This window comes from Clupea harengus, chromosome 20 (assembly GCF_900700415.2).
Source record: "Clupea harengus chromosome 20, Ch_v2.0.2, whole genome shotgun sequence".
NCBI lineage: Eukaryota > Metazoa > Chordata > Actinopteri > Clupeiformes > Clupeidae > Clupea > Clupea harengus.
The window spans coordinates 14,901,198-14,925,992 of NC_045171.1; the positions used below are offsets into that span (position 1 = coordinate 14,901,198).

The 24,795-nt window shown below is 44.6% G+C and overlaps 1 protein-coding gene across 2 annotated transcripts in view; it reads right to left on the reverse strand.

Annotated features, from left to right (window-relative positions):
• The window catches only part of LOC105893090 (insulin-like growth factor 1 receptor), a 75,246-nt gene that overhangs the window by 44,446 nt on the left and 6,005 nt on the right, over nt 1-24,795 (reverse strand). For both annotated transcript variants that reach the window (XM_031587152.2, XM_031587151.2), the window contains exon 2: nt 17,199-17,735. In XM_031587152.2, coding sequence (XP_031443012.1) covers nt 17,199-17,735 — 537 coding nt within the window. The remainder of the gene's footprint in view (nt 1-17,198; nt 17,736-24,795) is intronic.

The window sequence follows — 24,795 nt, forward strand, 5'->3', positions numbered from 1 at the left end:
AGCCTTCCTCAGACCACACAGCTCTGTCTGTGAGTGTCTATGTATGTGACTGTGTGTCTATACATACATGGGTATGCGAGTGTGTGTGTGTGTGTGTGTGTGTGTGTGTGTGTGTGTGTGTGTGTGTGTGTGTGTGTGTGTGTGTGTGTGTTTGTGTATTTTCAGAGAATCTAGGCCACGATGATCCATCTCACTGTGAGGAGAGAGGGCCTCAGAGAGAGTGGAGAGCGAGAGTGCGTATGTGAGTATGCATACATTTGTGAGAAAAAGGAGGTGATGAGAGAGAAATGCATAGAGAAAATGGGAGAATGTTTAGATGTGAAAAAGAGCTAGATGAAGATGAGTAGACAAAACAACCCACTGGCCTAGACGCTGATATACATCACAATATTAACCCACTGGCCTAGACGCTGATATACATCACAATATTAACCCACTGGCCTAGACGCTGATATATATCACAATATTAACCCACTTAGGGCCAATGATTTTCCGCGATAACGGAAAACGGACGGAATTCGCGGAATGAACACTTTGAAACGGAATTGCACCTTTGAAACGGAAACATCATTTTGTTCATACAAATCGCCCAAATTCGCCTGTATTTTGGGCTGCAAAGCTATATTTCTTTCAAATAAACACAACAACGATTGCAACGATGAACAAACATTAATTAAAGAACAAAACCACTGAGAAAATGTCACGTCTGCGCTGAACTCTGCTCCGGCCACGCCCCCCTTTTCAACGGTTGACCCACAGATCTCCGCTGAAGCCACATTCAGTCATATTCACGCGCTCGTCTTCCCAATCGCATTTAAAACAAAAAATGTTTAGTCTTCTGTTCTGTTGATGGCTGGCAAACAACAATCTAAGAAGGGCACATATTATTCAGTCATTTTAAGCCATCAATCTACCTCAGGGTGAACAAAATGAGCTGAAACGGAAAAAAAACGGAATTCACCAAATGTGAAACGAAAAATGCATTTTTTTGAAACGGAAAATCATTGGCCCTACCCACTGGTCTAGGGGCCGATTTATAATCACAATATTAACCCACTAGCATAGACGCCGATATATTGCATTTCTACTCGCAATACATTGATACACAGACACCAAATATCCATTTGTTTTCCCAAACTCACTTACCCGATTTATAACCAAGGTTTTCACCTTATTCTTGTGTTGTGACATGTTATCGTAGGAAAAATGCTCCGAGTTAGCCCCCCCTAAGGAAGAATGCTCAGTTTTTCTGTATTACGCATTTTTTTTTTTTTTTTTTTTACGCATGCACACAAGTTACAAATGAAAACACACTTCCTGCCTTAACCCTCATCTCACTCACACATAAAAAGTCACATATTCATTCTGTTATTACAAGCCACTTTCCCTGCTAAAGTTACCTCAAACAAACAAGCACACACACAGGTAACTCCCAGGTGAGAGAACGACAGGAGTCACTGGTTGGTATGAAATTGACCACCAGGAGCCAAAACAACCATGGTGTGTGTGTGTGTGTGTGTGTGTGTGTGTGTATGTGTCACTGTTGCCATAACAGAACCCTCACCTAACTAGCAACACCAGTCTCACCTGAGGCAGACCCCCACACACACCAGCTCAGAGAAAGACTACGGGGAAACTGCAGTGCCAAAACACAAACAAACGGTGTGAGTGTGATTGTGCGTGTGTGCGCAGGTTTGGAGGCAATGTTTAACATCCGCATGCAAGGCCGCAGTTCCTCTGGCTGCCGGGAACACACAGTATTCCTCTGGCTGGTCACTCTGTTTCCCTGTCTATCTCTCTCAAACACACTCTTTTTCTCAAACACACTCTTTTTCTCAAACACACTCTTTTTCTCAAACACACTCTTTTTCTCTCTCTCACACACACACACACACACACACACACACACACACACACACACACACACACACAGGATGATGAGATCATCAAGCCATGTGATAAAGCACGGACACACACCTTAAGGGAGAATTTCTCACTCAAAACCCCAAAGCCACATCACAGCTTCGTTAAACAAAGAATGTTGCCCACCAAATCAACACATCACACGCTCTCTTCCTCTAAGAAAAAACATAGACATATGTATCATACCTATCCTGAACAACCACACACACACACACACACACACACACACACACACACACACACACACACACACACACACACACACAGAGAGAGAACAACAAACAGCAGTTGTTTCCTTTCAAAGACTTTGCTGAGGTTGACTGAGCTCCCAAAAGAGCAGAACATAGAACAGAAGAATGCAGGCCTCCCTAAAGACCATAACCTGAGAACAGAACAATGCAGAACTCCCACAAGCAGAACTTCCTCACTCCTTTCGTCTCTCCACTTCTCTAGCATCCAAACACAAACACAGACACAGACACACACACACACACACGCAGGCTCTTGCTCATACCACTCCCTTACACAGAAACACACATTTTTAAAAACTCCATTACACACAGCTCCATCTCTTGCCATGTCTCACACAAACACACACTATGACAACTATACACTCAGATACACACAATGTGACACACATACACACACGTTGCCCGCCAGGTGTGGATGTCACTGTGATCTCATTGCACACTTGATGCATTTCATGAGTGTTCACACCAAAGACCGCTTAAGGGTGTGTGTGGAAGGAAGGTGTCTGCAAGTATCCATGTTATTTAATCTACCTATTAAGTTCCCACCCTAAACACAAACAGAACATTTTCATTTTAATATTAATAACTTCTTAAATACTAACAAAGGCTCATAGTCACACATAAAACACAGTCTTCTGAATAAGAAAATGTCACTCACACACAAATCATAGGAGACCAAAGGACCAGACTTCCTTATTGTCTCCCTTTGTGTTTTCTTATCACAGGAGAGTGCTGTGGAATATCAGGAATGTTCCAAGTCTCCTCCACATCCAACACACACTTCCCTTTGCTTATTTTGTATGGAGCAGAGTATTGCACTCTCCTCTACAAACTGCCATACAGAGTGGGGCTAATGATTATGACACACACACACACACACACACACACACACACACACACACACACACACACACACACACACACACACACACACACACACACACACACACACACACACACACACACACACACACACACACGGTGAAATGGCACGAGTATTCATACCGAACTGTTCGGTACAGGACATTCTGTTTGGTATGTAACTTCCTCAGGTTCTGTGACACAAACAATTGGTACTCGCACGAGCAGAACAGAAATTCTGAAGCATTTTACCCGGAAGGTTTTGGCAGTGCACCAGTTGTTGTCTATCAGCTGTAGCATGATAGGCGGTTTAGCCAGATTAGTAAAAATCACTGGACAACAACTTGTATCATCTTAAGTCGGATGTGTCTGTTGATACACTTCAAACATTTCATTAACAATGGCATCAACTGAGTGTGTCGATTAGTGGAACGAGACAAAACCAGACTGGAGGTCTTTCTCCCCGCAGTGATCACGCAGTCGCTCACATCAGACTCAGACCGTGCCAAAGGAATAACCAACGCTGTGGAGTGTTTATCACTGCAGATATGTCACCATATTTGGTTGTAGAAAACAAAGAATTTAAAGCATACGTCAAAGTGCTTGAGCCTCACTCCAATGTGCCTTCACATGTGCATTTTAGTCAGTCCGTTGAGCCTGTTCTGTGCAAGCTGCAGTTCAGAAATCATCAACAGGTCTTATGATGGAGCATTACTTATTGCTATTTATTTTTTCTTATGGACAATTCTTATTGTTATTCATCAAATCCGAGGTATAAACTGAACCGTGACCCCAAATCCGAGATCATACCGAACCGTGAATTTTGTGTACCATTACACCCCAAACACAACACACACATCTCTGCTGTACAATGGTGATGTGCAGGCTGCAAACTGTGACCTCACACACTCACACACCTCTCCAGTCTGGGTGAAGTGGGGAGGAAAGTCAGCTAGATACACAGATATCCGCACGGCCAGAGATGGATCAAGACAACGAAATCCCTAGTATTCGTCGTCACAGTAAACTGGTTCACCAAAATGGCAACCATGCTGAATCCCTCTGAGGATGTCACTCGTATAGACTTTGCCAGCATGGACAAGCCAGTGTGACATAACGCCAGTCCATCGCCGGCATCTTCAGTGTACATCTGTTTTAGCGTTCACCTCCAATGTGTGGATCCGGTCGACCCTAACTTCTGCAGGGTCTGGCAATTACATTAACTGTAAACAACCCTACAAAAGCCTACCGCCCCTTGGCAAACATCTACTTGTGCTAATCAGATTTCAAAGCCAGATTTCAAAGCCAGATTAAACCAGATTCTGTGTTTGCATGATGTCTCAGATCTGATTACTGTCAGAGAGAGGGATTGGTGGGATTACGAGAATGCACGTGTACACACAGTCATTGATTGGCTGATTAATTGACTGACTTAAGAGATTGATTGATTGGAAACAGGAGGACAACATATGACCAGATTCGCTTTACAGATGAACAAGGCTTGCACATCAGTTAGTGTGGTCAGCGCAGGGTGCACACACACACACACACACACACACACACACACACGCCCAATGCTGTGGCATGTAATTACAGCATGGCTTACACACCCACTGATTCCAGGAATGGGTGGCCGCCCGAGGGCACAGGAGGAAAAAAAATTGAGAAAAGAAGAAAGGAGGAAGAGGAGCGAGAGGGGGAAGATTTATGAGAAACACATAGAACATTCCCTGTTCTCAAGTGCCCTGCTTTTTCTGTGGCTACTACTGTTACTGTAGCGGAGGCCAGCTGGCCCAGAGCTGTGCTTTGTGAAAAACCTGAATCCGGACAGCCACGGATTGGTTTACACCGCCACCCATGGGTTTAGCCACTGAAGCTAGCACAATAGAGTTTAGCCACTGAAGCTAGCACAATAGAGTTTAGCCACTGACTCCAGCACCTATGAGCCTAGTAGTAACACTAGCACCCATGTGTTTAGCCACTGATGCTAGTATCTGTGTGAGTTTAGCGACAGGCACTAGCGCCCATGTGTTTAGCCACTGATGCTAGTATCTGTGAGTTTAGCGACAGGCACTAGCGCCCATGGATTTCAGTCTCCTGCACCACATATCAGTGCAGTGCTTTATTCTGGAGTGCTCACACCTTTTTCTCCATCTTTCTCACCTGAGTTTCTGAGTGCATTTTCCTAAATAAGTTATAAGGAACGTCCTTCTCAGTGTACAAACTGTCCCCCTTTTCTACATTCTCTCTCCATCAGTCTCTTACTTACTCCTACTTGCTCACCCCCTCCATTTCTCCTTCTTTCCTCAATCAGTCTCCCGCTACCATACTCCTCCCCCCCCCCCCCCCCCACTCTCTCCCTCGGTCAGTCTCTCTCCCTCTGATTCATTCTGTATATATCTTTTGCTTCCCCCCGCCTCTCCCTGACTCCTAATTCTCTCTCTCTCTAATTCTCTCTCTCTCTCTCTCTCTCTCTCTCTCTCTCTCTCTCTCTCTCTCTCTCTCTCTCTCTCTCTCTCTCTCTCTCTCTCTCTCTCTCTCTCTCTCTCTCTCTCTCTCTCTCTCTCTCTCTCTCTCTCTCTCTCTCTCTCTCTCTCTCTCTCTCTCTCTCTCTCTCTCTCTCTCTCTCTCTCTCTCTCTCTCTCTCTCTCTCTCTCTCACACAATAGTGTTGACAGTGGGAAATGCTTGTGTGAGCGGGTGGGCCAGGAGAAGAAAGGCTTATTTATCCCTCCCGGCCCAAAGCTTCCGGCAATTAAACACCAGCGTGTGACTACTGGGGGGCACGAGGCTTAATGCGGACAAGTGTTACATAAGTGTGTGTGTGTGTGTGTGTGTGTGTGTGTGTGTGTGTGAGAGAGAGAGAGCGAGAGAAAGAGAGCACGCAAGAAAAAAAAGTGTGTGAGAATGTGTATGAGCAAAAGAGCATGCGTGTGACTAAAAGGGGGATGAGGTCAGTGTGTATATGAGTGGCTGACTGTGTGTGTGTGCGCGCGCATATGTCTGTGTTGTCACAACTTCACTTTATTCTACATTTTCCGCATAGCAGGATTATCATAGAAACTACATAACTTGCTACTCTTATCCAAGCCTATGGTTAACTCAGTATGTGTGTATGTTTGCATGTACAGTACCAGTCAAAAGTTTGGACACACCTTCTCATCTCTTGAGAAGACTTTTCTTCGATCCCATAACTTTCTACATGGTAGATACAACTTTTTTTGTTTAGTACATCATTCCATATGTGTTCTTTCATAGTTTAAATGTCTTCAGTATAAATCTACAATGTAGAAAATAATAAAAGTAATGAAAATTCCTTTAAAAAAAAATTAAAGGTGTGTCCAAACTTTTGACTGGCACTGTATGTGTTTGTTCTACAGGTAAACTTTTGATCAGAGTCCATTTCTATTGGTTGGCTACTGATCAGGCTGGCAACATGAGGACATAATGCTTATATCCAGGATCAGGTTAAAATATAATACATGGTCATTTTTAAAATGGCCATCATACAACCTTTAGCTAAACACTGTGGGCTTGTGGGTGTGCTGGTGTTGAGGTCTGTTTTTCTTGTTTTAGACCTCTGCATAAGCATTTCACTCTATTTCATCAGTCAGTAGACCAGGACTAACCAAACCATCTTGCCAAAACCTACCAGCCAATACCTCCACACACACAGAGAGAGATAAAGCCTCCATCTCTACCCAAGAACAGGAGGCAGAAATAAAAAGAGACAACTCATTTTCATAAAGCAGCCGTTAGCAGTCCAACATGCAGTCCGACACAAACTATAAAAGAATGTTGTTATTTGTTCTCTCCCTGATAAACTGAATACTTAACACTCAACATCAGGTAGGTAGGGGGGTGTGTGTGTGTGTGTGTGTGTGTGTGTGTGTGTGTGTGTGTGATCTGATGAGGGGAGTACATTCCTCACATGGCAGACCGGGCATGTGTTCACGGCTCCATCATTCCAACTGCCTCCTCAACCAGAAGTAATACACAACAGGGTAAACAAGGATATTCTCTCCCTCACACACACACACCTCTTCTACAGACGCTCTACAGTTGTACTGGTTGCCTTATACAAATACAGGAGAACAAGCAAGTGCATCAACCTCCTGCCCACTCACAACTGCAGTCACACACACACACACACACACACACACTCTCTCTCACCTCCTCACAGACACACATACTGATATTCACAAACCCGCCTCCACACCACTACTGCCTGACTCAAAGCAACCTGTTCACACACAAGCACCCTCACACACATAACTTTATACTCATTCACTCACACACACACACCCTACACCCAACATCACTGTTAAATTAATTCGTATCTCAATTCTTCATGTCCATCTTTCTCAACTCCTCTCTCTCCAAACCAACCCCTCTCTCTACCAGTTTCTCTTCCTCTCCTCATCTTTCCACCCCCATCGCTCCCTCTGATTCTCCCAAACAATCGGCCTCTCTATCGCCCACACTCAGCCTGATCCTCCTGGTCTTGCTAAATCATGATTTATATGGGTTTTATCTTAATGCCCCCCTCTCGAGGCTGATTTCTGTGGGTAGTATGTATCTCTGTATCTCTCTCTCTCTCTCTCTTGGTCTCTCTCGCTCTCGTGGGATCGAGGGAACAGAAGCCCTTTCAGCACTCCTCTGATCTCACGGAAGTGTTCTGTCCATCCGGAGCCAAGGGGAACCCAGGCCTGACGAGCAATGAATGGAACACACCAGAACCCATCATGACATCATCCCAGAGTGAGAGAGTGTGTGTGTGTGTGTCTGAACAGACCACTAGAACCCACATGGCTGACATCACAACATTGTATTGTATGTGTGCCCAAGTTTGTGTGTGTGTGTGTGTGTGTTAATGTAGCTGAGCGCGTCTGAACATAGACATATTGGAAAACAACATAGTGTGTGCATAAGCAATGTGGGGACGATTTGCATAGAAGCAGAGCAGCAATGACTCAAGGATGAGCACCTGGAGTTTGACTTTGTTTGTGCAAATGCTCCAGTGATGTGGAAGGAAATACACAAGGCAAATGACACACACACACACACACACACACACACACACACACACACACACACACACACACACAAACACGCAGTTTTCCAACATGTCAGCAGGTCCAGACAAACCACTACAGGAAAGCCTGAGGGATGCAAATATCTGTGTGTATATGTGTGACAGATAAGGTTTGAAAAACACACACACACACACACACACACACACACACACACACGCACCCAAACACACACATCCGAGAACATCATCACTCAACTTTTTGAAAGGATAAAGTATGGCTTGAACACATTCCTCTGTATGTGTGAGCGAGAGTGTGTTTGTGTGAATGTGTGCGTGTGTGTCAAGCAGGGTTTTAAATAAGCACCCATCACCGGCCAAATACATTTGAATTTGATCAACCTACCAGCCATGGTAAATAAAGGGGGCATTTAACAAACATAACTGACATGATTGAATCATTCCGTTAAAAAGTCAACTCAACCGTCAGGCGGCCTATCTAAGTAGTGCTGATGCTTACTAGCTTATGTGGCCAATGGCAGGTAAAAGTACGGCTCGTCCTGCATCTCAACCAATCAGAGTAAAGTTCAGGCCAATAACCGCCAGTCAATTTTTCATTCAAAACGTTGAGTAACCTAATCTGACTGACTATTTTAATATCAATGTGACGTTACATCACCGGTGTAAAGAGAGCGGCCGATGTCAGTAGGCCTACGCAAGAGACAACAACTTAAGTTAAAAAAAAAAATAATGTTAAAAGGCGATTTTTGAGAAATGGAAAAGAGCTGGCAGTGGGGAGTTCCGTTAGTTTTGGAGAGTAGTCTGTGTTTCGAGGAGAGTAGTCTGTCAGCGTTTTGTTCCCACTGTCGCAAACACGCTTCGGCCAGCAGCAAGACAAACAACAGCTTTATTGTGTGTACCAAAATGTTGTGCGTGTCACCCAAACAATGTATCTGTGTCCTCATCAGTCTGAAGCACTCCTTTGCCACCATCTTAAGGTTTTGTTGATCTTTAGGTATGACTTTGAAAACTGAGGTAAGCACTTAAAGATATGACCTGGAGTTAACCTGAGGCAGTGCTGGCTAGAACCAAAGCAGGTAAACTAAAGCCCTGTTACAATTTACAGGTGTAGGTCAATATACTACTATGAAAGAAAGAATTGAGAAAAAAAAAAAAGAAAAAAAAAGTGATCATCAAGCGTCACAGATACATCATGTGTTGGTTGGAAATTGAGAACTCAACTTGACAGCTGAAGTTTAAATCAGGACGTGGGGGATTTTGACAAGGGAACTTAGAGTTCAGACTGTTCAATCTCTCCAGTCAAAACACACCCCTCAGGGATGGACTGTGTCGGTCGGAGTCTGTCTGTGTGTGTGTGTGTGTGTGTGTGTGTGTGTGTGTGTGTGTGTGTGTGTGTGTGTGTGTGTGTGTGTGTGTGTGTATCTTGCTGACGTGTGTGCTTCTCTGTAAGTGTGCAGAGGGTGTTTGTCTGCGTGTGGGGCCCTCTTCTCCATTTTGCTGCTATTTGTTCAAATTGTTCAAATATTCAATATGTAGTTTTAAAGAGGCAATATGTAGTGTAAACGTTTTCCTTAAAGACACCTCTAGTCATATAAGCCTTTACCACTCTCAGGTGTATAGGCCGATCATCATGTCAAGTCTAGAAGCATAGTTCTAAGCAGCCAACCCCACACCGACATTCGCGCTTTGACAGGGGAACTCATGGTCTGGCCGGCTGGCCAAAAAGGCCATGCCCTGGGCACCATGTTCTCCTCCGTCTCCTACTGCTGCTATATCTGTCATTAAAGGGGGCTGAACTCGAAGAGCAGTGTGTTCTCCTGTGTGCTATATTGGGCTGACTAAGTCCCTTTATCTGAACATGGAACTGCCATACCAGCGAACCCAGATCCAGCATTAATCTCTGACCTTATTAATTTTATATATATATATATATATATATATATATATATATATAGAGTTTATATTGAATAAATTAATTAATAAATAAATTAATAAATAAATAAATAAATAAATAAATAAATAAATACATACATACGCCAACATGCTGCCAAACAACTGCAGGAAGAGAGGCAATCATACTACCATCATACATGCAGGGAAGAAGAGGAAAAGAGAAAGAAAGAAGAGGAGAAAGGGAAAAGAGTAGAGGAGAAAAGGAAGAGAGAAGTGGAGAAAGGGAAGAGAGTAGAGGAGAAAGGGGAAGAGAGAATGGAGTGGAGAGGCCTGGTGTGTGTGTGTGTGTGTGGAAGCTGGCAGATTGTCGGAAGTTTACCCATCTGCCATTTGACCAAGAGTTCAAGAGCTTATGAGTTTTAGAGTTTTGTTTGTTTTGCTCAGCGGGTTGCTCATCATCAACCTAATTTACTACACACACACACACACACACACACACACACACACACACACACACACACACACACACACTTCATAGGAACCTCCTCAAAGATGCAGATATTTTTGAGAATGTTTGAAATCAACAGCCAATCAAATTACATAAATTCCGTGCTCCTGAAGCAACAAGGTCTGAGAACTGATCCCTGGGGGATTCCACAGATCATAGCCACTCCATCAGATTCATAACTGCCAATGGTGGCAAAGTAACTGGCCTGAGACCAATTAAGGACTGCCCTGGAAAGTCCTACCCAACCTGTCCGGCAGTATTCCATGATCTCAAAATGAATGCTGCAGTGCGATCTAGTAAAACCAGAACTAATATCATCCCTGAATCAGTATTCAGCCATACATCATAAGAGCCTTGAGATTTGAGACAATCTATGGTTGTTGAAAACAGAGGCATAGAGAGTTCTCTTTTTTAAATGAGGCTTAATGGCAGCTGTTTTTTTGACTGTGGGCAAGTCATAGCAGTGAGCCATTAGTTATTTGCTGCAAATCAGTTTTACAGATTTTTCACGAAAACAGATAAAAAAATAAATACATTTTAAAAAAAAGGTCAGACATCAGTGTGTCGAGACAACATGTCAATGATTTAAGATGCCGACCTGGTTCCTCTCGATTATTTATTATTATTCTTTTAAATAACAAGCCTGCCACCTCTCTGCTACTAAGCACCAGCCATCATGCCAGGCTGTCAGTGGGCAGCTGCCATGGCAACAGAGCCGCCGCCAGTCAGCATCAAAGCAGACATCAGTATCCCACTGCTCCTGACGAGGGGTTCCCTCGTCCGTCTGCCAGGGGAGTTAGCGCGTATGTGTGTCTGTACATGTCTGTCTGTGTGTGTGTGTGAGTATGCGTATCTTTGTGTGTCTCTGTGTCTGAGCCTGTGAGTGGGAGTGTGTGTATATCCAGAGATATTGTAAGGGAGGACAGAAATCGCTGAGGGAAAAACATTTATGGGGAAGTCTGTAACGCAAAAGATGGCAGATCTGTAACTGGAAGTCCTGCCCTGTTTTATAGTAAGCCGATCAGGTTGTCGGAAAAGGCATTTCACACTTTCTAACAAACACACACACATATACAATAAGTCCCTCAAAAAGACACAGTGATAAACACACCGTGTGAAGCAGATCTCCTCTCCAATCTACAGATCTGGCTGATAATTCAATCTCCCACACACACGGGCACACACACTCGTGCACACACACACACACAGACAGACAGACAGAGACAGAGAGACAGACAGACGATACGCAACAACTTGTTACTTTTAAAAAACATGCTTGAAAAAGTGGCTGGTATCATCTTCAGATTAATTTGCATGGTATATGGTCATGTAAAGTACAGCTACACACATCTGCTGTTAAATATATAAATACAAATTATTCACAGGACATCGCCAACTATATCACCAAAACACACAAGTTAGTAAGGTTTCTTCAGTAGTTAGATTGCTAGTTTTCCACCAAAACTCCCTACTGCTGCTTTAAGACTCAATGTAGGTCAGGCTTTATGCAGTCAGAAGCCTGTTTTCAGTCTCTATGGTCTGCCTGCCTGTCTGTCTGTCTGTCTGTAACTCTGCCCTTGGTGTCCATTTCCAAATCTCTTTTGTTTATTTTCTTAGACAGAGACAGGAATGCCTCTCCTGTCAACAGGTATGGTGTTGTGCCACACACACACACACACACACACACACACACACACACACACACACAAGCTTCAGTGAAGGACTACAATAAACATCTTATCAGTTTCTGATTAAGGACTTCTGATATGAGCAGGAGTAAATAAACCTCTTATCGACTCAGATAGACAGAGAGCAGGGACTGGCAGACAGCAATAGGGAGCAGAGACGAAGAAGACAAAAACAGAGGAGAGGGAGAAGAGAAAGAAGAGGCAAAGGAGAAACAGAGAGAACAGAAGAAGAAGGGGGGGAAAGGGAGACAAGGAAGGGAGCTGAAACTGCAGAAAGGGGAGACTGAAAGGATGATAGAGGAGAGAGGGAAAAGAGGGAGAGAGAAGAAGAGGAGGAGGCACCTGTAGCTATGGCAGCATCTCTGGCAGCAGACAACCTAGTGATTGATTTCGCTACTGAAGATGACCCTCCCTTAACATGTTTCAATCACCCACCCCCCACTCATACAGGCACTGATGGCTAGATAAAAAGCCACTAGTCAGGATTAACTTTGTTTTGTTTTAAGGAGGGGAACACATCATAGCACAATTTCTCCTTCTTTAAAAACTACATTTCCCAGTGTCTCCTCCTGTTCGGTCTTAAACATTCCGAGTGAAACATCACCACTGTTCCTTTGAAATGGCACCAGTCATTGCCTCAGCGTCCCAAAACCACACTCCCAAAACACACATACGCAGGCAAAGATGAAAGCCAAATCAAGCTCCTACTGTATTTAAGCATGTCATTTGAGAAGAGGTGCACTATGGGATACCTAGCAGAAAAGACATGTAGAGAAAGAGGGCTGGTGGTGGAACAGAGCCATTTCTGCTGTTGGGGATAATGAGGGATGGGGAGGGAGCAAGAGAGCGAGAGAGGGAGAGAGAGAGGGTCAGCTGAAAAGCTCCGCTGTTCTGTAACATCTGTGTTAAAGAAAAACAAGGTAATTATGCAGAGGGAGGAGCTGTGAAGGCCTTCACGTCTGAGCCTACGCCGCCCACGCGCACACACACACACACACACACACACACACACACACACACACACACACACACACACACACACACGGGCCACTGTGCTGACGAGCTGCCTTCTGATTCATGTGGCAATTCGGCTACATAGCGCACACTCACATATACCCATGCATGTAAACACACAAACACACACACGAATCTCCTCACCTGTCTGCTTTCTGTTCACCTCCTGATGTGGTAGACACACATTTATTCATCAGCTAAGAGGGCGTGCGTGCGTGCGTGCGCGCACACACACACACACAAACATACGTTCCTGTATATTTTCTTTCCTCCTCTTTTTCCGCCGTTTGCCTTTTCTGGAAGGCGGTATTTAGTGTCACCCACCACGCAAGAGAATGAGGGGGAGAAGTCAGAATGTGAAATCACAAACATCTGGCAACCGCACACAAACAACTCCAAGCTCGCATCTGGCAACCGCACACAGACAACTCCAAGCAAGCCCAGGGCAGCAAACAGCCCAGAGAGGCATGAGAATATTACTCCACTCCACACGAGAGAGTGTGTGAGGTACCTAATTTCCACTCACACTGAGAGCCACTTATTCCACGTTGCTTTACTGTTATGGGATCGTGTGGGAAATGGAGAAAAAAAAAAGATGAAGTCAAACTTAAGCGTGAAGACCTAGTCACATTAATGGTTCTGACGTGGCTCCAATAGGAACTGGAACCGTTGGATTAATGTGTTCAAGAAGGGCAAGGGGGAGGGGGTACTTCTCCGTCTTCATTGACTACATTGATATCAGAGTAAACACTTGCCCCATTGAAGTCCCATTAGTTCTCTCAGGATTGTTCATTGTCTAGGTAAAGCCATTTAACACCATCTGCAAGTTGTTGTGATCACTTTGAACCCAAGACTGTTTTTTATTGGTGAGCTAATTTTGAGAAATTAAACTTTGCTTCAGGCTGTGTAGCATACAGTGTTTCCTGGTTGACTAGTTGCTATGCTAGCTAACTAAGGGAACATTTAAAGAATATTAATCGGTTTCATTCGTATGAAATGATAGTTAGTAGTGTTGCACGGTGTACCGGTACTAGAAAAGTACCGCAGTACCCTTACATTAAAAACGATACGATTTTGCATATTTTTGGTACCGGTACTTCATTAAAAAAGCACGCAATCAGAGCGCACTCACTGTTCCGCTCCCTGTCAGGCTGCCTGCACGCATTGACTGTAAGGGGCGGGGCTGCCCAGCTCTCACACATGCAAATACTTCGGGTACGAAGCAGACACTGAAGGAAAACCCATCGACACACACAGAACCTTCAAATCCACTCAGGCAAAGGGAGGGAACACGTCGAATATGGCTAAGCACCTATCAGACAGACACCCCGAACTTTTCAGAAAGTTAAAAGAACGACAGGTTAGCAAATGTGATTATAAACATGAACACCCAAGCTCACCCATATACAGCCTAACACGAGTAGCCTTAGCCTAGTTTAGCTAGGGTGACCAGACGTCCTCTTTTACCCGGACACATTTAGGTCTCGAAAAAGAGGACGTCTGCTTTGTCTTGTGTGCAAATTGCTTGATGTTTGACTGTGTTAGGAAAGTTGTTGACTTGCTAGTTTGTCATAAACAAAGTAAGCAAATTTAACAGGTTTCGCTAAATGTAGCCGCTAGCAAGACATCTCGTTAGCGATGTTAGCAAGCTTGTTATAACAGGCTTGGACATTGATGCTAGTACTACGTTTTTTTCACCCCTGATGCTAGTATTAAGTGCTCTTTGTAATGTTATTGTGATAGCCATGTTGGCGAGGTTGCCAACGACTTTCCTAACACAGTCAAACATCAAGCAAGTGGCTTCATCTGGCAAAAGAACTGTCCAGAAAATGAGACAATGCACATTATCGTCATGACTTATCATTTTTTTGTTAGAACATCAGTTGCTAACAAGACCATCACAAAATACCTTTCAGTTAATTTATAGAGTTAGTGTTTCTGTTAGCGTGTAAATAGTTTGTAAAGTGTGTAAATAGTTCAGTTGTAATAAGTGCATAAACAATTGCAATAGTTGCAAGTTGCAACAAGTGTGAATATTCATAATTCAAAATAATTCTACCAGACAGACAGGCTGTCTCATTGTTCACCATAGTGTAATGGCATGTGTGTATTGGTGCAAAGGTATGTGGTGGCATGTTTTTCATTGTTGTTTTTCAATAAAGGGGAGAAATTGCCCTTTAATTATGTGTCTATCTTTAATGTACCCAACCCACATAGCTTTAGGTTTTTTTTCCACCTCAAAACTCACTGTAAAATTATGTAATTCATACTTATGGAAATAACTATGTAGTCATATAGTCAGATACGGACAATAGGTCTACATAGCCGTGTATAATCAATGCTATGATGTCACCATGTAGTTTTCATTAATATCTTGCTGTGGGCTAATACTAATATGAATGCCATTTGTTAAGTGTTCAAAAAGCTGGGCAGGAACAAGCTGGTAAAAAAGGGAACCTTACAGATATTTTGTTTATTACTATCATAGATAAATATACCAGTATCGTATTTGTGGTATCGTATCGTATTTGTGGTATCGTATCGTAAGTATCGGGTATCGTGATATTTTGGCAAGTATAGTATCGAAGTCATAATTTTGGTATCGTGACAACCCTAATAGTTAGTTATCTAGCTGATGTTAATCTAATTTAACTTGTGCATAATATATAGTATAAATGTGTGTGTCAGCTAGAGAGATAAAGTGAGAGAAATTAAGAGAGAGTGTGTGGGTGAGAGAGTGTGTGAGCAAGAGATGAGATGAAAGTGAATGAGTGAGCGAGTGAGTGAGAGAGAGAGAGGGAAAAAAGAGAGAGAATAAGAGAGAGAGGAGGAGAGAGCAAGATGAGTGTGAAGGGAGAGGAGAGAGCATGTGTTTCTCCTGAGCGGTTTACATTCTTCTCTAACTGGAATTCCCCTTCCCCTCTCCCAATGCAGGCTCCACTAACACTCACCACACTCCTCCCAGTCCCAGAGCTAAACCCACTGCTAGCTACACAACACAACACCACACAGGTAGGCCTAAGGGCTCCGCTCAATAAGACGGTATAAGTACATTCTGGCCATCTCAGCCAGCCAGCTAGCAGCATAACACAAGTAAGGCTAAAGGCTAAGCTCCTGGCTATAGACCAACACAAGTCAAGCACAGGGATTCAGAGAACTGTACAGACAACTGACTACACAACATAGGTCAGGCTAAAGGCTCCTGTCCATAACAAAAACATACAGGTCAGGCTTAGGGGTTCCAGCTAGCACAACAACACAGCTGAGAAATAGTTTGTCGAGATTGTTTCTAAATGCATTAAGACAACGTCATTCTAAGGGAGCGGTGACCAGGACCTGAGCCGATGAGCCAGCGCAGACCTATGCACATTTGAGCCAACTGTGTGTTCCGAGTTCCCCTCACTTAGGTCATGTGTCTGTGGCACAGACACAACAAGACACACTAGACACAAGGGACACTAGACGCACACAAACACACAGATAAACACACACAGCTCAGCAGGCCAGCGGGTGTTCAGACAGAGGCAGCACAAGTGCCGTGCCAGCTAATAACCTCACATGCATCAAGACCTTCACACCAGATACAGCGCAGCCAGACTGTAGACAAACACCCAGGCAGACAGGCATCCATACAAACACACACATGAAGATACACACACACACGCACAGGCAGGCACCCATACAAACACACACACACACACACAGGCATCCATACAAACACACACACTCTGGCTCAACGACTGGCCTTTGCCTTGGATCGGTGTCTCAAACTGATACCGGATACAAGCAGTTTCAAAAGAGCATTTGGAGATGCCAGACTCTCCACCTCTGCTCCCGTCCAAAAGCCTCTCTCCTTAGCCCCACAAACACCCCGCTAGGCCTTCCGCCTCTGTGGCGCTTCCCTGGATAAACTCAACAGGCATGGGCCTGGATCTCTGCCGGATCCCCAGGGATTCCTACTCGCCGAGCCCAGAGGAAAGAGCTCAAGGCTGGGGGAGTGGCGCTTACCTTTTTGGCAGTGGCTGGAAGTCCAGCAGCGATGGTCGACGCACTGCTGCTGGTCCTCCATGAGGCCTGGGCACACATCGCCGCACTCCTTGGCCTGCTTGTTGCCAGCGATGAAGTTGTTGCCCGTGTCCATGATGCGCGAAAAGTCCAGCGATTTCAGGTAACACAGCTCCGGGTTCTTCTCGATCCGGATGGCCCCACGCGTGATGTTCCGCAGGTTGTAGAGCCCGATGTCCTTGAGGCTAGTCATCTCAAAGATGACCAGCGCGTAGTTGTAGAAGAGGTTGTGCCCGCGGATGACCGTAAGGTTGGGGAAGAGCGTGCTTAGGCTGTCCAGGCCCGCCACGCGGAACAGGAGCAGGTAGTCGGTGATGACGGTGAGCTTAGGGAAGCTGAGCGTTCGAAAGACCTCCTGATTGGCCCCGCCGTTCTTGTCGCCAATGAGCAGGATCTGCAGGTAGCCCTCCACCACCGTGCAGTTCTCCAGGCGGCTGAAGTCCGCAAAGTCGTTTCCGATGTCGATGCTCGGGCCACAGACTGCGGAGAGGAAAAGGTGGAGGAATAGATAAGAGAGAAGGATGGAGAGAGAACACAAGAGTATGGCAGAAAGTGGGGGGGGGGGGGGGGGGACAGGGGGAAAAGAAAGAGAGAAAAGACAGACAGACAGATTGACAAAGAGAGAGAGAAATATAGGAAAGCAATTAAATCAGTGTCACAAAACAAAGTTTTCATATTTGCATGCCCTAACCTGTGTCAACCACACATCATAATCGCGCCAAACCATGGGCCTACATGAACACTTGCAACTATTACAGCAATGCAAGTTCAAAACACATTTACTTAAGAGACTTGGTGTGCGTTTTTAATAAATCGAAACTTTGATGTTGTAAGAGCCAGATTACTCATTATGCCTCAGAGGCCAAAGGCCTGTCTTTCCTTTCAACGAGCTAAACTTTGGCTTACACAGCAGAGGTCCAACACAACAGAGTGGTATGACAGATCTTGCCTCTTGGGTGAAAAACAGGCATTAAAAAAGGTGAAACAATAGAATATGAAAGTTTACTTAATGTGGTCAAGACTTTCCCAACCATAGCGCGCGCACACACACACACACACACACACACACACACACACACACACACACACACGCACCTACCCTTTGGGATGTTTTGAAAAAGGGATTGGCTGAACAAACACAAGTGGAATAAAACAGAGTTGAAGACTGTATTGGTGCATCGGGCCTCCATTATGAAGGCGAAATTGTGGTCGTCCCTTAGAGCGGTGCAATGCAGCCTTTTTTCTTTAACAGGTACATAGAAGACACCATGGCAATACCACTGGAAATTTCCGCTTTTAAGTCCATGCCGAACGACACCGATACAGTCCTGTGGTCAGGGCAATAGTTTTGACTACAGTTCAAAGCTTTTTATGTCTACGATCCTAACCAAGATTCTGGTGCAATATCTAGTTTTACATTGTCATTCAATCAGACACTTTTACCCAAAGCAACTGGCAGTATTGTACAGCTATTCATCTGCATCAGTGTGTGCGCGGTAACTGGGATCGAGCCCATTACCTTGTTGTTTTTATTAGCACATTGTTCTACTTGTTAACTACAGGATAATATCTTCTTGTTCTGAAAAGGTGCACTGAAGCCACAATTGAAATGATAATATACAACACACCTGAAATAAATGCACTTCCCATGACCTTGTTTTTGTTTTCATTGTGTGTAGAGTCAAGGCCAACAAGCACGCTATATGATTTTCACCCTGTCTAGACAGAGCGGGCTGCACCTGTTCTCCTATTGGCTGACAGGGCCCCGAGACGAGAGGCTGGTCCAACGGAGTCGGTTTGTGTGTGTGTGTGTGTGTGTGTGTGTTTGAGTCAGCATCAATGCCTGGCGCGCACACCTGCATGGGGGGGGGGGGGGAGCCGCCGCTGCTGCTGCTGCTGCTGCTGAGTGAGCAGGTAGCTAATGATGGAGCAGGGAGGAGAGGGAAGAGAGGAATGAAAAGAGGAGAAAGAAGAGGAGAAAGAAGAGAAAGGATGGAGCGGGGAGTGGAGAGGAGATAAGAGGAGTGAGGTCAGGAATAGAGTGAAGAAAATGGGAGGTAGGTAGGTGAGGAGAGATGCCAGAGCAGGAAAGGAGCTCAGAGGAAGAAAAGAGGAGATGATATGAAAGGAGGACAGATGAGATGAGAGGAGGACGAGAGGAGGGGATAGATGAGAGGAGTGATGAGGCGTCTGCACTGCCCATCAACCAATAAAACATCAGGCCAGAGATCAGCAGATATGGGACCCACCAGCAGGGGTTTGTGTGTGGTGTGTGTGTGGAGACAGACTGGACTGCAGTCCAGACCGCTGCTTTCACAACAGTCTCTGGAGAAGAGTCACAGACGCAACACACCAATCTAATATTAGAGCACAGCAGTGGTCGTCTTGGTCCTAGCAGTCCTACTCTGGAGGCTTTCCATAGCCTGGATTATATCTGTGTGTGTGTTAGTTTGAGTGTGCGAGAGGACGAGAGAGAGTGCATCAGAGAGAGAGTACTTCACCCTACAGTTATATTTTATAATAGTTATAACACACATTCAATCGAGGCGGCGTGCGTCAGTGATAAATCGCGCAGAGGTGAGGGACACCAGGGACAAACAGAAGAGCCAAGCTGGGTATCCTCCCTCCGTAATCCGGGGACACCGGTGACACCGACATGTCTCTCGAAACGTCTCCCCTCCATAAATAAAATCCCCGCCACCACTTTCGAGGGGGCAGTCTCGTGTCACAAACAAATAAGGCACCTCTTACAACCTCCCGAAAAAAAAACTCTTACCTCCGCCCCCACCTCCTCCTCACTCTCGCACACACACACACACACTAAATTTATCCTGGCAGCTTCTCTGATGGCAGACATTGTGACACTCTAGAAATCACCTGACTGGCAGAGACAGACTTTATCAGGGACAGATCAGAGCCCCAAGTCGTCAGATGTCTGGAACGCCTCTCGAAAGAGCAGCTAATCCAGCGGGCGGCTACCACAGGGTGAAAGGAGGGTCACACAAACACACACACACACACACACACACTTGCACCCTCCTACACATCAACAAAAAATGGATAAATAAAACAGTTGGTAAACAGTTGCAGCTGGACAACGCAAGCAGCAATAGGAGGGGGGGGGGGGGGGGCACGGGGAAGAGGATCATCTGCTCCTGAGGACATCACACATATCGTAGACTTACTCCCATTTATACACACACACATCTTTCTACACCTCCTGTTACTGGTTCACATTCATTCACATTTCCCACTCACAAACACATCCACTCCTGTCTCTCAGTGTGTTTACATGATGGTATAATTCGAATCTTTGCTTAGTCGGACTATGCTTTCTTTCGAGGGTAGGTGCTATTATCCCAATATACATGGCAGTGAATAATCGAATCATTGGCCGAAAGCATGTCATATCCGATACGATAGGTAGCGGCTGGTTTTTATTACAACTAGTGGTGATACAGCCTTTCCGCTTGACCTCTTCACCCACTACCAATAACAACAACAGTTGATTGAGCATGAATCGCGTCTGTTCATCCGGTCCAGAAATGCGTGTTGCCTCTTGGGTTGTTTTGTTTGTTTGTTTCTGCCAGGCCGATGTGTTATAAGTTTACATTATTCAAAGGTGAAAGATAAAAGGCGAGAGAAAACGCACGCACAATTCACACACGCGCGCAAATAATGGGTTACAGCCTAAACGCATTGCCCTTCTGCCAGTTGCATCAAATTGTTTTAGTACTTCTTCGCTGTCGATTTCCAAATCTGTGTGGGAATATTCATGAGAAGCAAGTCCAGTCCAGTCTTTTCGTAGATAGATACAAACCTTCAGGACGCAATGAATGTTTGGCTAGAAATTTGCCGGAACTTTCCAGGGCTTTGATAAAGTTCACTGCGTAACTCATTTAGCTGTTTCCAGCTCTGGTATCTTGCATCGTCAACGCTGGGCATTAGATGTCTGTACTCCGATTTTATAGTTTCCCCATTTTAATAAATATGCGTTCATGATATATTTTTCTTCTTCTCCGCGTAGCAGAAGGTTACGCACAGTGCGTACGGCTGCATGCGCCACTGGAACTCTGTTGCAATTAATACAATACATAATAGGCTAATTGATACAATATCTCCTCGTTTGAGTGTGGTTGTTTGAGTGCAATGGGAGTGTAATGATCGATGTGGTCTATAAAAGGTATTTAGGGTAAAGGTATTTACGGGAAAATATCTTCGATCCACCTGTCACGTCTCTGTCTTTAGAGGGCAGCGCCAAATAACTTGAACACAAACTAAACTCACGCGTGCCTCGCGGGCCCACAATACCAAATTTCATTCATATTTGATAGAATGAAGGACATATTAGTTGTGAATAGTATCACACGAGTTTGATGGTATTGGTCAGGTAATAGCGCAGTGACAGCTGATTTTCACAAGCATTAAACTTTAAACCAGAATATTTTTAACGTTGCCGGCATTAGTCGCCCGTAATGCCGTGCAGCGGGCGCATACTGTGATGCACTAGCTCAACGACGTTCCCTATATGTTCCTTACCGTTCTAATTACATTGTCGTTGTTCTGTGTTGGGACCAGAGCTTATACAGGTTGGGTGACGGTAGCACAGTCTGTTCGTGGTAACTTGCACCAGGGCATAAAAGCCCGTGCATTGTGACAGTGTGTTGTGTTTTAGTGTTTAATAAAAAGCCATAACAAATATACCACGCTTCCGTGATTTGTTACAATATAATGGTCTTGCTTCGTATAATGTATAAACACGTAGGTTAACAGGGTGGGGTGTGGCAGAGAGAGAGAGGGAGAGCGATGATGCACACGGATATATCAGATTTAGCGACCGGGAGCAAAGTTATGTTGCTGTAACGTTGAACTCTTTGCAATCAATAAATACAGTATTAATAGGGCTAATTGATACCAATATCTCCTCGTTTGAGTGTGGTTGTTGAGTGCAATGGGAGTGTATGATCGTTATTGTCTATAAAAGCAGTGTTTCTCAAACTTTTTCAGACCAAGGACCACTTAGCCAATAAAAAAAATTCGCGGACCATTTAACTAAATATCCCCGGACAACATGCCTCCTACCCAAGACTGGCGCCAGACAATTGTTAGCGCACACATGATTTTCGCGGGTGGGCTCTCTTTTGTACGTACCAGTAGGGCTAGTTATAGATATGACAATGCGCAAGGCAAAAGCATCTGGAACCCTGCTCCATGCGTGACTTGGTTATGTTACAAACTATAGTTCGTTGCTCCACAGCCTCATACTCCCATCACCACTCAGACAGACATCACAAAACACAACGATGCGCATACTGACCGCAGTATTCACTACAACAGTAGGCTAGCCCACTGGCATTAATACAGCCATCCTAGTAGTCAACTTTTCATAATTAAGAGCTGTCATTATCCAACGTCACACAACACAGAATATAGCCTAGTTATCATCTTGCTGTCTCAGCGGGAGAAAAACACAGTGTTTTGAATGCAACTCCGCGGCGAGATAATTCCCAATGAGGCTGAACCACTTTCTCCTTGTCTATGTTAGAGGCTTTCTCATTTAATTTTCTTTTCATAGTTCCTGTCTTAAGCCACCAATCCATGACCTTGTTAATAGATTAGGCAACTCTTTATTAGATTAGGCTACTACTGGCTGTGTTCTCTTCGTTCTGAGTTGTATGTTAGAAATGTCGCAATAATTTACTTGTGGCCGTCGCGGACCACACTTCATCATATTTGATAGAATGAAGAACAAATTAGTTGTGAATACTATCACCGAGTTTGAAAGGTATTTGGTCAGGTAACAGCCCTTTGACAGCTGATTTGCTTTCTGATTTGACAGTACTGCTGTGTGTTTTAAGCAAATAAAATGTGGACTGTTTACAAGCGGGCACCTGCTATCGTTGATTATACAGTAAATACGTTGTGAAATGAAACAAAAACACATCACAGTTAAAGATGTATTAGTATTGATTGATTCACATCGATATGAATGGATGACATGACTAACAAGTGGTGGGAAATTAATATGAAAGTATTTGTTCGGTGAATTAGCGCGTTCTGTCCAAACAGTCGCAGTCAACGTTTTTGTCAACACTGGCACCACATAAGTATCGTAATTTGAACGTCCTTATACGTTTTTAAGGAGGGGTTGTAAAGGTACTCATATCTTCGGACCTCTTCTGTTATGTTTGTTCATAGTCAACAAGAATAAGCTTGTGAGACAGTCTGCAGGATATTCATAAATATGTCATTAGTATGAACAGTTGAGACAACGTATCGTCTCTTTCGTCTTCCGGGTCACGACCTGGCAGGGAGGGAGGGAGGAGGGCGGCGGGATCTCAAGCATGCGCAAAGACGCAAAGTCCAGTTCCTTATCCAATTCACCGTTACATGCCGCAATAGTCGAACTATCAACTGGATCGGATCGAGTTATCCAGGGGTGTTAGTCCGACTATGTGCGGTCCGACTACGATCCGACTAAGGTGCTTACATGAAACGGATAATGCGATTTCAGTCCGACTAAGGCAGTTATTCGAATCCATGTAACCACGTCTCTGTCTCTTTCTCCCTCACACCCCCACCCCCACCCCCACCCCCACCACACACAGAGCTGAACTCTCCAGCTTCACGGCCCTCATCTCTGAGTAAACACACCTATCAGTATTGCTGTTATGGTTCTCTCCAGTTCCTGTTTACGTTTGATAACCTCTCAATGACCTTCTCCAGTCAGTCGTCTGGGAAAGTGCTCAGCCCTAAACACACAAAGAGGCCAAGAGATATCTCCCCACAGCGGTGCACTACCTGTGGCACTAACGTCTTGTGCACCTGTGAATAACACAACACCTTTTTAGCTTTGTCTGGCGACTGAGGGTAGATAAGACTGCGGAGACTATGGGTGCAGTGTGTTTGCGTTTCCACAACTGTGGGTTTTGTCTGAGGGGTGGGGGGCCATTTGGTGTCATAGGGGGCAAATACAGTACCACACTAAAGAGGCAGAGCACTTGATAACAGTTTTCACAATGAGATGTGGGGGAGGAGAGAGAGATAAAGACGATAGGGGTAGCAAGGAATTGGGGTAGAGAAAGAGGAGCAGTGGTAAGGAAGGGTTAGTAGAAAGAGAGAGAGACAGAAAGAGAGAGAAAGAAAGACAAAGATAGAAGGACAGAAGAGACAGACATAAAGGCAGTCTCAAGTCTAAACTAAAAGGACAAACACATGAGTCACTGATTACTCTAAAGCTTAACTATCAAACACCAGCAGACTGAGAGGACTATCAAAGTGTTTACGTATGAATATGTGTTTATGTGAAAGAGTATGAGGCAAAAGTGTGTGTGAGAGAGAAATGTGTGTGTGTGTGTGTGTGTGTGAGAGAGAGAGAAAAGTGTGCGTGTGTGTGTGTGAGAGAGAGAGAGAGAAGTGTGTGTGTGTGAGAGAGAGAGAAAAGTGTGTGTGTGTGTGAGAGAAAGAGAAAAGTGTGTGTGAGTGAGAGAGAGAAAAGTGTGTGTGTGTGAGAGAGAGAGAGAAAAGTGTGTGTGTGTGA